The 16029-nt window shown below is 46.4% G+C and overlaps 1 protein-coding gene across 1 annotated transcript in view; it reads left to right on the plus strand.

Moving 5' to 3' along the window:
- kcnab1a (potassium voltage-gated channel subfamily A regulatory beta subunit 1a) overlaps positions 1 to 16029 on the plus strand; it is a 395957-nt gene that overhangs the window by 291 nt on the left and 379637 nt on the right. Inside the window, exon 2 of the mRNA XM_078208296.1 lies at positions 7800 to 7837. Coding sequence (XP_078064422.1) covers positions 7815 to 7837 — 23 coding nt within the window. The 5' untranslated portion in view covers positions 7800 to 7814. The remainder of the gene's footprint in view (positions 1 to 7799; positions 7838 to 16029) is intronic.

A 16029-nucleotide genomic window follows, 5' to 3' on the forward strand; every position in this document is an offset into this window, starting at 1 on the left:
TGTGGTTACAGAGTACCTTCGTTTTGCAAATGTAGCAGCTTTTCAAGCATTATACTGGCTGATGAATATCACATCAATTCCTTATGATTAATCTTAAAATATTGGTAAGAATGATACAGACCCCTCCTTCAGTTTCAATTCCTTTTGTGTCTCAAGGCTCTGATGTTAAATTCAGAAATAATAGGGAAATTGATACAACATTAAATAAATCATTGGCTGTTACATACTCGAGTAACATTGCATTTCTGATAGCCTCTGGCATTCCAGAGCACTTCACAATATTTAAATCATGTCTGCATTATATCCACTGAGCTCAACTACTCTGTTCATATCTCTGATTCAGGCACACTGTTGATTTTATTAAATACTTTAAAATTTAAACAAATAAATAATTCTGTACCTTTTGAGGATTTTTAAAAGTTTCATGCGGATTGGAATATTCAAATATAGTTTCCTTTAACTATCTACATCTTATCCAAGCTATGTAGCAAATGTTGTTCTCGATTTCAGGTATTTTCTTTTCAGGGAATCCAAAGGAACCCAGAAATACATCAATGATATTAGTGTGCAAGATTTATTTGTTGGTAGAATTATACAAATTATTATTAAATCCTGATTTAAGTTTGTGCTGCTTCATGATGACATAAAATTACATCTTGATGCAGCTGGAGAAAAATATAATCAACACTGCACAAAGCTGCACTAAACATTTCCTAATCTATGATAAAATCCAGCAGCAGAAGCTAAAAACACCAGGTTAATCCCTGATCACTGGTGCTAAAACCGGGAACACAATAGGCTGCATAATAATAATGTGGGATGGGCGTTGTAGTGATGAACTGGACATTAAAAAAAAAATCATTTTTAATGCATGTAAAGCATATATAATTCAAAGGGGCCTATTTCAGGAAAAAATCAAGCACAGGCAAAAAATAGCTCTAGCTTTCTGCTGATAAATATACTGTCCTTCAGCAACCTCTCTTTGTCTATGGCAATCAATATTAATGCTGCTCATGATCCCATCCTATGGCCTAAACAACATCGTGCTACATTTGGGATTAATATTCATTTAATTAATTGTACAACTTGGTCATAACTATGCTTCAAATAGTTTACTGCTGGCTTTTTTGGAAAGGCACTGAAGGGTATGGATGAACAGAAAGATCTAAGGATTGAAATATATCATTCCCGGAATTTATGAGTGCAGTTGGAGAAAACAATAGTATTTTGGGATATATATTAACAGGACAGCAGTGTACATGGATAAAGGAATAATAATAAATGTACAGCAAATATTACTTAAAGCATACAAAGTGTGTCCTGAGCAGTTTTGGCTATCTCAAAGTCATAGATAATAGGAACACAGATTCACTAGGATGATGCCAGGTATGGGAAACTGTTACTGAGAATAGATTTCCAATATTGCATTGCGTGGGGGAAGAGGTTTTTAATAGCCGCTGGGCTTCTGGCACAAAACCACTGATTTTGGTTAGCCTGCCATAGTACGAGGCCATGCCAATTTTAACTGCCAGGGCCTATTAAGAAACTGTTAGTTGGTTCCTGATACTCTGGTCTTCATCTGGTAGAAAAGCCACAATGACTTCTCCACTTGCAGCAAAATTAAAATTGGCCAGGCGTCAACCTTTTCATTGGACACCCATCAGCATATGTGTGTTTGGACCTTCAGTGTCGATTGGGTGGCTTAACGCCTGTCCCCCCAGAAATGTTTGTTAAAATCAGAAATAGCTTCTGTGGTAAATAACCCAGGGGATTTTAACTCCCCCCAATCCAGTTTCCAACAGGCTTTAGGATGAACACCCCAACTCCAGAACTATTTTCAATGGACAAGGTGCCACATGGTAGGTTGTTGCATAAGGCTAAATCTCACAGGATCCACGGTGAGGTAGCCAAATCGATACACAATTGGCTTGATGACAGTAATGATGTGGAGATGCCGGCGTTGGACTGGAGTAAACACAGTAAGAGTTTTAACAACACCAGGTTAAAGTCCAACAGGTTTATTTGGTAGCAAATGCCATTAGCTTTCGGAGCGCTGCTCTTTCATCAGATGGAGTGGATATCTGCTCTCAAACAGGGCACACAGAGACACAAAATCAAGTTCCAGAATACTGATTAGAATGCGAATCTCTACAGCCAACCAGGTTTTAAAGATACAGACAATGTGAGTGGAGGGAACATTAAGCACCAAGTTGATGACAGTAGACAGAGGGTGGTTGTAGAGGGTTGTTTTTCAAACTGGAGACCTGTGACCAGTGGTGTGCCTCAGGGATCAGTGCTGGATCCACTGTTATTTGTCGTTTATATTAATGATTGAGATGAGAATTTAGTAGGCATGGTTAGTAAGTTTGCAGATGACACCGAGATTGGTGGCTTAGTGGACAGTGAAGAAGGTTATCTAGGATTGCAATGGGATCTTGATCAATTGGGCCAGTCGGCAGACGAATGGCAGATGGAGTTCAATTTAGATAAATGCAAGGTGATGCATTTTGGTTGATCGAACAGGGCAAGACTTACTCAGTTAATGGTAGGGTGTTGGGGAGAGTTATAGAAAAAAGAGATCTAGGGGTACAGATTCATAGCTCCTTGAAAGTGGAGTCACAGGTGGACAGAGTGCTGAAGGCATTCGGCATGCTTGGTTTCATTGGTCAGAACATTGAATACAGGAGTTGGGATGTCTTGTTGAAGTTGTACAAGACATTGGTAAGGCCACACTTGGAATACTGTGTACAGTTCTGGTCACCCTATTATAGAAAGGATATTATTAAACTAGAAAGAGTGCAGAAAGGATTTACTAGGATGCTACCGGGACTTGATGGTTTGAGTTATAAGGAGAGGCTGGATAGACTGGGACTTTTTTCTCCGGAGCGTAGGAGACTTAGGGGTGATCTTATGGAGGTCTATAAAATAATGAGGGGCATAGATAAGGTAGTCAATATCTTTTCCCAAATGTAGGGGAGTCTAAAACTAGAGGGCATAGGTGAGAGGGAAGAGATACAAAAGGGTGCAGGGGGACAATTTTTTCACACAGAGGGTGGTGAGTATCTGGAACAAGCTACCAGAGGTAGTAGTAGAGGCGGGTACAGCTCTTAAAAAGCATTTAGACAATTACATGGGTAAGGTGGGAATAGAGGAATATGGGCCGAACGTGGGCAATTGGGACTAGCTTAGGGGTTAAAAAAAGGGTGGCATGGACACGTCTGGAGCATAGGAGGCTGAGGGGTGACCTTATAGAGGTCTATAAAATAATGAGGGGCATAAACAAGGTAGATAGTCAATATCTTTTCCCAAAGGTAGGGGAGTCTAAAACTAGAGGGCATAGGTTTAAGGTGAGAGGGGAGAGACACAAAAGTGTCCAGAGGGGCAGTTTTTTCACACAGAGGGTGGTGAGTGTCTGGAACAAGCTGCCAGAGGTAGTAGTAGAAGCGGGTACAATTTTATCTTTTAAAAAGCATTTAGATAATTACATGGGTACGATGGGTATAGAGGGATATGGGCCAAATGCGGGCAATTGGGATGAGTTTAGGGGTTTTTAAAAAAAAGGGCGTCATGGACAAGTTGGGCCGAAGGGCCTGTTTCCATGCTGTAAACATCTATGACTCTATGATTCTATAAGTTGGGCTGAAGGGCCTGTTTCCATGCTGTAAACATCTATGACTCTATGAGTGGGTGAGAGTATGAGAAGGTTTAATTGTGGTTTTGTAAATTAGGAAGAGTTTTGACACAATGATTAGGGAAGAACTATTTCCACTTGTTGGGGAATCTGTGACAAGGTATCATCAATTTAAAGATATCACCAGGTGAATGAAAAGGAAAGTTAGTAGAAATCTTTGCATGTAGAGGGAAGTTGGATCATGGATTATTTTGCTTGGGATCATAGGTGATATTTTCTGGCCCTTCCCACTAGCGGAATCTTCCAGTCTCACCGAAGGTGACCCCCTGCAGCAGGCACACTGCAGTGGGGCGGGCAAGTTATTCAGAACACGATAGACATCGGCAGGACCGGAACATCCCGCTGGCGGCCAATGGCGGGCCACCTCTTCCACTGGAAAACACACTGCGGGGGTGGCTGGAAAATTCTGCCCAATGTTCAAGGTAGAGACTACAGCACCTTTGAAGAAAAACTGGATGAATATTTGAAGCATAGGAAGATTAATAGTGAAGGGGAAGAGGGAGAAAACAAGATAGCGAAATTACTTTTGAATTGCTTTTGCAAAGAGCCCGCACCCACATGATTAGATGAATAATCTTTTGGTATGTTGTAAACTGCTATAGCTGTATGATGATTGAACTAATTGCTGTGTGCAAAGCCTCCTCTTGCCTTCCTCAATGCTAATAATACTGCACATTGATTGCTTGCAGGCATTTCATTTGTGACAAATCAAAAAATGTGCACTCTATAATTTTGAAGTGAGAAACATGAATTAACACAGTTTAAATAGCTGCCATGGTGAAGTAATAACCCTTCCAGCTATTCACAAGACTTTTTGCAACTTCTAGTCATCAGGCATCTGAAACAGTGCACCAGCCTTTACAGGGGATCTGGGACTTTGTTCGATCATGTGAGGAGGGGGAGGTGTGAAATTACTGTCCTATTCTACCACTCCAGGTCTGACCATAACAGGGTTTCTTTGTACATTTATAAGGATGAAGGAGGTATTAATTCAATGTCTGTGCTTAATTTTTACATGCAGATAGCGGAGAAACCAGTCTGGCAGCCATGCAGACAAACAGTGGGAGGTTACTGTTTTGGCCAAATTAAAATTCAGTTCTAAAAGATAAAAAATTGAGAGTTCACAGTTTATGAGTCCTCCACTGGATTCCGTGGCTGAAGCAGAATATCAGGTTGGGGGGAATTAGAGGTGTAGTTGGGCCTTTAGGTGGGAGTCCAGGGGTCTCCCACCTGAAGGCCCAGGTGTTAAGACAAGATTTTTTCTTGTCTAACAATTTCTAGGTAAATATCCAGATAAGTCAGAACTATCCAAACTCTCTAACTCTAACTCAGTATTGGAGACTTTTTCAGAGGGTCCGTGGAGCAGGGGAATTGTCCCATCGGAAATTCAAACATCCCAGGCAATTCCTGTAAAGGTCCTTTTACTCCACATAGACTGGTCACGGATGCCACTGATAACCGTGGGTGTCTCTCTCCTGCAGGTGTTCAAACCACAACCCGGAAGTGTCACGCTGGGACAGCTTCACAAGAGAGAGGGAGAAAGACTCACTGTTTATTCCTGACCGGTGAGCTTGCCCTTATGCCACACGAGTTACCCTGGCTGCCATCTAAGATCGTGCGTCTCTCTTTCTTGTAGGTAGTGTAATACAACCCAGAAGTGCCACACTGGGACAGCTTCACAAGAGAAAGAGAGAGAGAGGAACCACTGTTTATTCCTGACCAGTAGACCCCCTTGAGTGAGCAGTTTTGAAGTGCTCGGACCCTATACGGTTCTGTACCCCAGAATTATATTCTGGCTTTTTAGTGACTCACCAAGATGGACAATGAGAGAGACTAGTAAAAGTTAATTTAAAAATAATTTATTCAAGAATAACTCCAACCAAACTCAGTCAGTAAAACACAAACACTACAATACTATGCTATGGAAAGAAAACTCTAATGGCACAATGTAAATTCTTAGCATTACACAATTTACACAAAAACAAGAAGAATCCTAGACCCCTCCTCAACCTTTACCTAAATGGGGGATTTCTGAAGACTGAGAGAATATACTCACCATTTCTCAGATCGTTTTAAAAACAAAAGTCCTTGCTGCTGCTGAGAAAATAGTTGATGTCTTGCTTGCTGCTGTCTCTTCTTGTTCTTTCCTCTGCCCACAAAGCAGTTGTCTAGCTGGACACCTGAATTCACTCCTTTCTGACTTCACACAACTCTCCTGCACCAAACGTCACAGAACTCCTTTCCGAGTTAACCGCTGAAAGCTCAATCGCCTCTTGTTTCTTGGGCAGAGTTTGATATTTTTAAAAGACAGTTCCCTTAATCAAATTGGCTGACTTCTCCCATCGGTCAGTTTCAGAACAATGGGGTGCAAAGTGCTTACAGGATGAAACTGATATTGGTCAGTTTCAGTGACAAAGAGCCTTTTAGGAGGTATCTGCTGTGCTGATAAGTGTTCCAAGGTGGTTTCTTGGGAATGGTAAACCGTTTTTCCCATTAGTGGAGGCATTATTCTACATAGCTGGGGTAAAACGCGTTACCATTTCCATTTTCTCTCCTGTAGTTGGTCAGGGCTATCGACACCCCTCTGCATAATCTTGTCAGCTAGCTTTGCCATGACTCAAGGCCCCCTTTGTTCACTTCTTTGCTGGTCTGCTGGTGTTGTATATTCCGATGTCTGGTTTGCAGCCATTTTACTTGAATGTAACCTTTAAAATAATACTGTCTTTAAAATGTCCGTTTCTCCACTTGAAACTGGCCATATTGTATCATGTTTAATATAATGTCTGTGTATCCTATGGAGTTCAACCAAATGATGGATTTGCTACATCTTAGATTCCCATGAAGTCCTTGCATGCGGACTTACGAGGGTTTTCCATTGCCCATCTTCCAGGATGCCTCCAGTCTCCAACTATCCAGAGACTGGTAGATCTGGACCATTGTTTCTTCTCAAACAAACAAATTTTAAAATCCTTACCTCGGCATTCGGAGTCTGAACCAGGAAATATATGTTAGAAGATTGAATTTAATGTGAAGTCATGAACAGAAAGCAAAATAAAAATAGGGAAAGAGAGGAGGGATTAAGAAAGTATAGATAGATTCCTGATTAACAAAGGTGTTAAGGTTATCAAAGGTAGGCAGGAATGTGGGGCTGAAGTTACAATCAGATCAGTCATGATGTTATTGAATTGCGGAGCAGGTTCAAGGGGCCAACTGACCCACTCCAGCTCCTAATTGTTCATAAAGGGAGTTGAAAGACAGAAGAAGTAAAATAAAAAGGCTTTGTTTCAATTCTCATTTTTGAAAAAATTCCAACAATGATTCTGAAAGAATAAAGCTCCACACTTGCAAAGTAAATTGTCAGTAGCCAAGAGATTGCTTGGTTCTAATTAAGACTTATCGCAACTTTGTAAATTCACTTGCACTTGAACGAACAAGCTCTCAGATTTCCCAGTGCTTTTAGAGGGTACCCCATGCTCGGGACCACAACCTCACATCATTCCTGTATTTGAATGTTGAGCTTCTTGGTGAGGTACTGTGTAGCGATGCTTGTGCAGGAGAGGGCAAATTGAATGGCAACTATCTGATTTGGTGTTTATGTGGTAGGTCGCTGTTTTGTTTACTCCATAGTAACAGTTGCCGCTCATAGTCTCACTGCTAATCTGGGAAAATATACGTAAGTTTTTCTTGAGAATTGCAGTAACATATATTGCTCTGTAAAACATGTTTGGATGTTTGCATATATTAATGCAATGTGCATTACTGTGAGTTGACTCAATAATGCTTGTTGATCTTGAATTCTGATTTATGCAAGCAATATAGTAGCAAACCAATTGATGTTTGCCTTTGGGATTCTTTAATGATAGGATAACAATAGTTAAATATTTAATGTTAAAAACATGTAAAATTACAATTATATAACGTGTTGTCACTACGCCATTGCATATTACTATATATTCCTTAATTTCAGTTGTATAATTTCTATTACTTGCAGTTGTTTGTAGAATGTGCTTAGAGTGTGAGTTAAATTGAGCACAGATGTATGATTAAGATTTTACATTTCAGGAACAAGATCTTAAATTGTCTGAAAGTTATTTGCATTTTGTTCAAGGCAAAATCCATCCAGATGATAGACAGCAGAAGAGCCAGGTAAGAACCTGCCATTAACTGAAGATTTAAGACAATTATTTGTTTAAACATAAAAACAAACTGGTTAGTTTCATGCATTTCCTTTGCTGCCTGTACGTGAAGCGAAATTATCACAAACGTTTTGAATGCAGCAATCATAACACTGAGGGTTTATCTCTGGTGAAATATTGTGATTCTGCACTCGCATTCCCTCACTGTCCTCTATACTATCAGTGTCCTCTCCTTTATTAGGATGAAGATCCTCATATGATCAAGACTTTATGCATTATTGCACAGCAAATTTATATGGCACACAGCAAGCCACTATTGTGTGTACCGTAGTGCGGTGCTTTTGCCGCTGAACTAGTTGTCCAGTAACTGGGAAGAATATTCCAGAGAACAAAAATTCAAATCCAATAGGATAGTTTGAGAAGGCTGAATTTGGTGACACTGAGGGTGCACTTCCTGCACATGTAGTTATACTGTTTGTGACATCAAAGCTAGTGACGTCCCAGCTGCCTGTATCAAAGATGGTGAATCCCTCGGAAAACCTTCAGCGATGTGTGCCAGTATCTTGTAACTGCAATGTGCATGCTGTGCTGAGGTCTCATTGTTTTATCCAGTGGATGTGTTTCTTGTCCAGGCAATCTTAAACCCTGCTGAGGAACATGCCATTAATGCACAGCCCCTTTCTGGTTTGCAACAGATAGGCAAGGAGGGAAGGAGCATGTCTGCTGGGTTAAAGAATGATGTGCTGAGTCCCAGGGAAATGAGACGGAGATGATTGACTGTGGCTCGTAAAGGACAGATATTGAAGCACCACATGTCAAGGGAGCAGGAGAGGGGCAGTGAGGGTGCAAGGGTGTGGGAGAAGAATAGTGACGGTATGGTAGAGGGATGTTGAGAGCTCACGGGAGGAGTAGTGAGAGCATGGGAAAGGAGTGGAGAGGGTGCAGGAGCGAGATGGTGAGGACATGTGAAGGGACACGAGGGTGTGGGAGAAGAATAGTGAGGGTAGGTTAGTGACGGGTTAGCGAGGGTGCAGGAGAGGATTGGTGAGGGCATGGGAAAGGAGAGGCGAGGATGTGGGAGAGGGACTAGTGAGGGCAGAGGAGGGGGGCGCTGAGGGTGGGGGGAAAGGGGCGGTGAGGGCGGGGGAAAGGGGCAGTAAGGGCAGGGGAGAGGGGTGGCGAGGGCAGGGGCGATGAGGGCAGAGGAAGGAGGCGCTGAGGGCAGGGGGAGAGGGGCAGTGAGGGTGGGGAGAAAGGCAGTGAGGGCAGGGGAGAGGGGCGGCGAGGGCAGGAGGGGCGAGGGCAGGGGGAGAGGGGTGGCGAGGGCAAGGGGAGAGGGGCGGTGAGGGCCGGGGGAGAGGGCTGGTGAGGGCAGGGGGGAGAGGGGTTGGTGAAAGTTCGGGGCATCGGAGGGAGTGGACTAGCCGCAGACCGGATAGCTCCAGAGCTGCAGGCGGCAAGAAACAGAGTGATCTGTGTGACAGAAAGAGTGGCTGACTGAGAAATGTCGCCATTCACACAGACTTAAACCAGCACTGGCGTTGGCTGGCGGGCACACACTAATGATTTAGTGGTGGAAAAAAATCACTCGTGCTGGTGACGAAAACCACTCATGCTGGTGGCTGCTGCATTCACCTCCTGACTCCCCAAAGCCTGGCCACTATCAACAAGGGAGAAATCAGGAATACTCTCACCTTGCCTGGATGGGTGCAGCTCCAACAAAACTCAAGAAGCTCAACACCATCCAGGACAAAGCAGCCCCACTTGATTGGCAGCTCATCCACAAACATTCACTCCCTCCACCACCGACGCAGAGTGGCAGAAGTGTGTACCATCAACAAGATGCACTGCAGGATATCACCAAGGCTCCTGAGGCAGCAGCTTCCAAATCCCCAAACATTACCATCTGGAAGGACAAGGGCAGCAGATAAAGGGGATCACCACCTGGAAGTTCCGCTCCAAGCTTCTCACCATCCTGACTTGGTAATATATTGCCATTCCTTCATAGTCAGTGGGTGAAAATCCTGGAACTCCCTGCCTAACAGCACTGTAGCTGTACCTACACCATACTGACTGCAGTTGTTCAAGAAGACAGCTCACCACCACCTTCTTAAGGACAATTAGGGATGGGCGATAAATGCTGGCTTGAAGCTGGCAAGATCTCCCAGGTACCTGAGGGGAAGGTGTCCTAAATCTGAAGAATCCGGAGGGAATCTCGACCTTGCAATTGTAAGCTCTCCCCCACCACCTGCCTCAGAACTTGCCAGCGGGGAGAGTGTAAAATTCTGGCCACGGTTTATCACTAACTTTTCAGGACAATTAGAGATGGGCAATAAATCTCACCATTTCCAGAGATAATCACATTCCTAGGATGAGTAAGGGAAATTATACAGGACACACTTCGTATTGCAGAAAATCACCAAACCTGTTCAAGCAGCAGAACTTGAGGATGTCAACGTTCGATTCAATCAGGGTTCTGCTGATCCCATAGATCTATCTGTAAAGCAGTTCGGTCACTGAGGTTGGATTCCTAAGAGGAGTTACAATGCAAGCCCATCCCCAAGTTAACAAACCTCTCACTTGCTGAACAGGGGGAAAAAAAGAGTTGCAACGGCTGCCAAGGAAGTGAGCACAGATCTGTATAATTTGCGGCTGGTGATCACACAAGAGTTACACATGTATTGCAGTGGATGGCTTTGATACTCATGAAGGCGGACGGTAATGTGAAGTAGCTGACAGGATGATGTGGCTGCAATCAGTGTAGGAAATGTGTACCTTTTTGTACTTTTTATAATTTCTGCTATGATTTCTTTCATGTATTTTGTAGTTCCTGGTAAATGAAAAGTTTATTCTAAACGTTTGCATCGGAAATATGTTCTGTGTGACTTGGATCAAATCCAAATCACACTGTAATTTAAAGGACATTTGGTTTGTGTGACTTGAATCAAATTGAAGTCACACTGTAACACAAATTGATAGTGTGAAAAGCAAAAGACAAGTAGGACCGATGTTCACAAGGGACATACTTTGAAATGTATAGATCAATGGACTTTGGGGTTATAACTAAACGAGTGTAAGTTATTAAGTCTGTCAAATGGTTTTCCAGGAAAAAGTTAATGATGCATTGTTTAATGTGTCCCTGACCATTGACAAATGGAATAGTAAGATCAAGAGTATGACAGCAATATTAGAACACAGCATGAGTTCTGACTACAGAAGATCAATCTGGACAGCGAAACAGGTCGAGTGAGCAGATTTGAAGACATAGGGAGAGAAAGAGGAAGAAGTTACAGGCATTCTAGCACCACTAGAGTTAGTGCGAAGCAAGAACCATTCAAACTCGAGGATATCAACTGTTTTTGTTAAGCATCACATTTGGTGCTTGATAGATTGACCTGATACCTCTGCATTAGGTATCTCATCATCTGAAATTCATTGTCTGGTCACGAAACCTCTTACATCAGTGAATCTCTGCACTTGGCAGAAACAACCTGAGCAAATACAAAATCCTACCTTGCTACTTCTTGATGTCCTTGGGGAACATGATGTCAGTGTTTGTTTTAACAAACATGGTATTAGTCACCTGCTCAATGCAAGCATGAACTGCAAACTGACTGATAGTACTGAAATATCCTTTGACAGCCTTGAAGGAGCTGAAGGAGAAGAATTTGTGGCTTGCATTAAAATGGCATGGTGACTGGATGAGAACCAGCTGCCAGTAATCGAGTCAGGAGGGTGGGAACAGTCTTGTGATTGTTCTGAGTCTGTCTTATATTGGACTAGGAAGTGTATCTACATGCACTTTCTAGTTACCAGTCATAGGATAGTGCTTAGGGGTGGGAATTTACCGTTTTCTTACTTTTTAAATTAACAATATGAGGCTGATTATACTGTTCTCATCATTGGTCTGTCAAAGGCCGAGATTTTGGGCAACAACGTTTGGTTTGGGTGATAAATGACAACGGTATCAACAATGTGGCTCTAGCGATTGCCCAGTGCAGCAGTCAGGAGGTCCGGCCTCGTTTACATTTTATGAGCAAGCTCCAGCGACTGTGATCCATGCACTTGGTCTGCCTGTAAGACATTGTGGGATTTTACAACCTCGCTTGGGCAAATCCGTAAATTCCCACCCGAGGTCAGCGGAGATTTCCATTGTCGGATCCTCGCCCACGCCGATTCGTGGCAGGCGGGGTGGTAAAGTTCTGGCCCTTGTTTGGGGAGGCGGGGTGGGGTGGGTGGGGGGGGAGGGGAGGCATTAGATAGGAATGGGCCAGCTGAAGAGGAACCAGTTAGGTCTTTCGACTTTGGGATAAATGGGATAACCTGAGAAGGATTTGCACAACTAAACAGACTCCAACCTGTCTCTCTGATGGGAGGTCATTGACCTGAAACACTGGGGGCGATTCTCCCATCTCGACCCACAGATTTTCTGACGGGTCAGGTCAGGAGGTGCGTGTGTCGGCTATTTTGTGGGTTCCCTACGATCTGCGCGCATCTCCCGACAGAAAGAAAATGGCACCGCCGGGACCGTGCAGAAAACCGGCGTGCTGCTGATTTGCATTACTTTCCATACCTTAGCATGCCATTATCGGGATCGACATGGCAATCTCCACCCACGTTAGTGTCTCCCACCTCTTTGGCGTGATGCCACTTTGGCGCGAATCAAAGTAGGTATTTAAAAGTCTCAACGTGGCATGGCAGCCTTGAACTGGCGTGAGGAGGTAAGTGTTGCTAGCGGAGCGCAGGAGATGTTGCAGGCAGGCCTTGGAGATGCCTGGTGGGTTTCCTCCTGCTGTCTTCAGGTGCTGGCCCATGGACCAGTGATATCTGGAGTGGGAGGGGGGTGGGGGGCCTTCTATTTTCTCAGAGCTCTCTGGGTCAGGTTATGTGAAGGAGTCCCGCCCATTGTCTCCCTCCAGGCCAGCACTGTAACTCAGTGTGGGAGGCAGCCTCAAGGAGTCCCGCTCACCTTCCCCCTCCAGCACCTCACAAATGTGACGCACCGTGGTCTTGGACAGGTGCAGTTGGCGATGGCACATCTCCTCTGAGAGGGCCTCAAATGAATTGCGGGGCCTTTATCTCCTTGGCCTCAGCATCCTCCGCCTTCTGTGCACCCTCTCGGGAGCCTGCGCACCCACCTTCTGGCCCTCAGCGGCAGCCCCCTGCCCTCCTTCCTGAGGGACTGGTGGTGGCTGCTCCTGCGGTGGTCTGCCCGGGCATGCAGGCAGATCACAGATGCCCTGTATGCCCGGGCAGGGCAGTTCATTAATTTTGATGTGGGCCGTGCACAGCGGGCGGCCCTGGGTTGTTGGCTTCGCTTCCATCGCCGGGATTCCTAATGTACAGGGAGCAGTGGATGGCCTTGCGGCCCCCACATGCATGACTGCAGCAATTTGTGAACAGGAAGGAGTTCCACTCCCTGAACGTCTAAATTGTCTGCGACCATCTAATGACGATCATGCAGGGTCGATGCACCCCATCCAGGGAGTGTCCATGACAGCTTTGTGCTGAGGCAGTCGGACATCCCTGGGCTTTTTGAAGACCAGCCCAGGCTCCCGGGATGGTTACTGGGTGACAAAGGATACCCGCTAAGGTCATGGCTGGTGACACCTGTGCAGAGGCCCGAGACCGAGGCAGAGACCCGCTACAATGAGGCCCATGCAGCCACCCGGTCCGTTGTTGAGCGGTGCATCAGCCTGCTGAAGATGCAGTTCTGCTTGGACCGCTCTGGGCGGGCCCTCCAGTAAGACCCTGTGCGTGCTTCACGCATCATGATCGTTTGCTGCCCTCTGCACAACATCGTCCACCAGTGGGGAGACCAGTTGGAACAGGAGGAGGAGGAGCGGTGAGCGGGCGAGGTGGGCGTCCCACCATGTGAAGAGCTGGAGGAAAGAGGGCAGGCAGCGATGGCAGGTGTCCGGCAAGGAAGGGCAGCGAGGGACGCCTTGATTGCAGCCTGCTTCACCGAGCTGGAGCTGGGCAGTGAGGAGGTGCAGCTATTCCCCTCCAAACTGACTTGGACCCTCAAACCACCACATCACCCTTCCCCAGTCTCTGTTATCCCACCATCCTATCCTCCAGAAACGTCCGAACCTATTAATGTGCCTGGGCTGGCAATGGTTGCAAGTCTTGGTTGAAGGCTGGAGGATGATGATGACTCACTGTTGTGCACATTGGGATCCTGCCCCTGGTGCCACTCAAGTCTGACTCCTACCTGTACTCCGAATGCACGCTGTCACCCTGGCCCACGTAGCTGTAAGGGTTGGGGACACATTTTGGGGGGGGGGGGGGGGGGGGGGGGGGTGCGGTGGTGGGGGGGGGGGCCTTGAACCAAGGGTCTGGTGGAGGATGGGGAAGGTAGAGCAGGCACTCTGTAACATGTGGCTGAGTCTGCAAAGCACAACAGACAACGCCTCTATGTTTGGGAGTCGGGACCACTCAGGTCTATGGCGGGGGGGTGGGATCAGACACACATTAGTCACAGTTGTGAGGTGCAATTAAAAGTTTATTGTGTTCTTAGTGTTATTGATGAATAAACCCTGACTACTGGCGACCTTCACACGTGCCCTCTTGGTGAACTACAACTTTCTTACTTTGTGCGGTCTACAGCTTCTTCTAGGTACTACCCCAGGATGCACATTGGAGGTGGAGGCGTCCAGATGTGATGCACGCCCTGTTACCTGTGATAGCCTTGGTTGATGTCCCCTGGGTGGCTGGGACCTGGAGGGCCCTGGCTGACTTGTGGATGGCACTGTTTCAGTGTCTGTTCATCTCACTGGCCCTGAGATGCCCCGGTGTGAGGAAGGGGGAAATGGAAGGTCTCGGGACGTCCGGGATCTCCTGGGTGGAAGGTCCCGGCGTTGGCTCAAGCCCTCCCTCCTCCCTTGGGGTGCCCAGAGGCCCCGGGGACAATCCATGGGACACCAGGGTATCTGGACTGAGCTCCAGAAGCTCCAGCATCACCTGGCTCTGCCAGTCCTGGAAGCCGAGATGCATCTGCCCCATGATATGTGATCCCTCAGCCCTGGCCCTCTGAGACTGGGCCAAGCTCTGGAGCCCCTCCGCTACAGCATTCTGTGAGCGAACCAGGCTCTGGAGCCCCTCAGCAGTAGCCCTCTGAGCCTGGGCTAAGTTGTCGAAGCTCACAGCCACAGCCTGCTGTGTCTCCAGGCTGCCAGCGAGAATCCCAGCCATGGCAGCCGTGTCTCCCACATGCCTCCAACACCCATAACCATCGAATGCTGTGCCAGAATGCCGGAAACACACTCGCCCGTGGCCCGTTGTGTCTCCAGGATGGCCTGGACCCTGTCACCCATGAGGTCAGACCCCTGAGCCCAGACTTTCCACTGCGGTCGCCACCCTTGCAGTGTTGGCCTGGGTCTCACGCTGTGTCGGCACCACCTCCTGCAACAGCACTCTGTTGGACACCCCTAAACAGCCTTGCAGTCGCAGAATGGCTGTTGACAACCTTTCCACAACTCCCCGGGTTTCCTGATGCATCTCCACCAGCCTTGGGAGGAACAAACCCAGAGGCCCAGCAGCTGACTTGGGGACAGCTGAATCCTGGCCTCCGGCAGACCTCCGTGTGCCCGGGCCCTCAGATGTGCCTGCCTCCACCCGATGTCTGTGGGGGTGGGGTTATGGGGGCCAGTGATGAGGGCAGCGATGTCTGTGGTGGTTGGATGGTCGTAATCTGGATGCTGGGAGGTCTTTTCCGCGATCTCCCAGAGATGTGTGCATGCGCGGGTTCCCGCTCATCCCGCTGATTTCAGGCTCTTTGGCATGAATAGGGCCCGCCCCCCCAAGCTTTTAATAAGATTCACAATTGTGACCTCTGCAGTGCACAGAGTGGGGAGATTCAGGTCTGAAGCTGCACTGAAAAAACAGCCATGATCTAGACCAGTTTTCCCACCAATTCAGCACTTTTGGGAGAATAGCCCCCATTAACACTGTTTTTCTCTACATAGATGTTGCCTGACCTACTGAATGTTTTTGTTTTGGACTCGTACCTGTTTTTGACAAGGGCACTCGGCACAGAAATTAGACTCAAGCAGGCAGATAAGTGCACAAGGTGCCCATCATGTTTTCAACTATCCATTTGGCTTGGTGAGAAACAGGTTGCCAGTAGGTGAATGCTCCCCTCCCGACAGACAAGTTAACATATCCCAAAGATTAGGGGCCAAATTCAGATCCTTCCTTGTC

The sequence above is a fragment of the Mustelus asterias genome, chromosome 3 (assembly GCF_964213995.1).
Source record: "Mustelus asterias chromosome 3, sMusAst1.hap1.1, whole genome shotgun sequence".
In the NCBI taxonomy this organism is placed as follows: domain Eukaryota; kingdom Metazoa; phylum Chordata; class Chondrichthyes; order Carcharhiniformes; family Triakidae; genus Mustelus; species Mustelus asterias.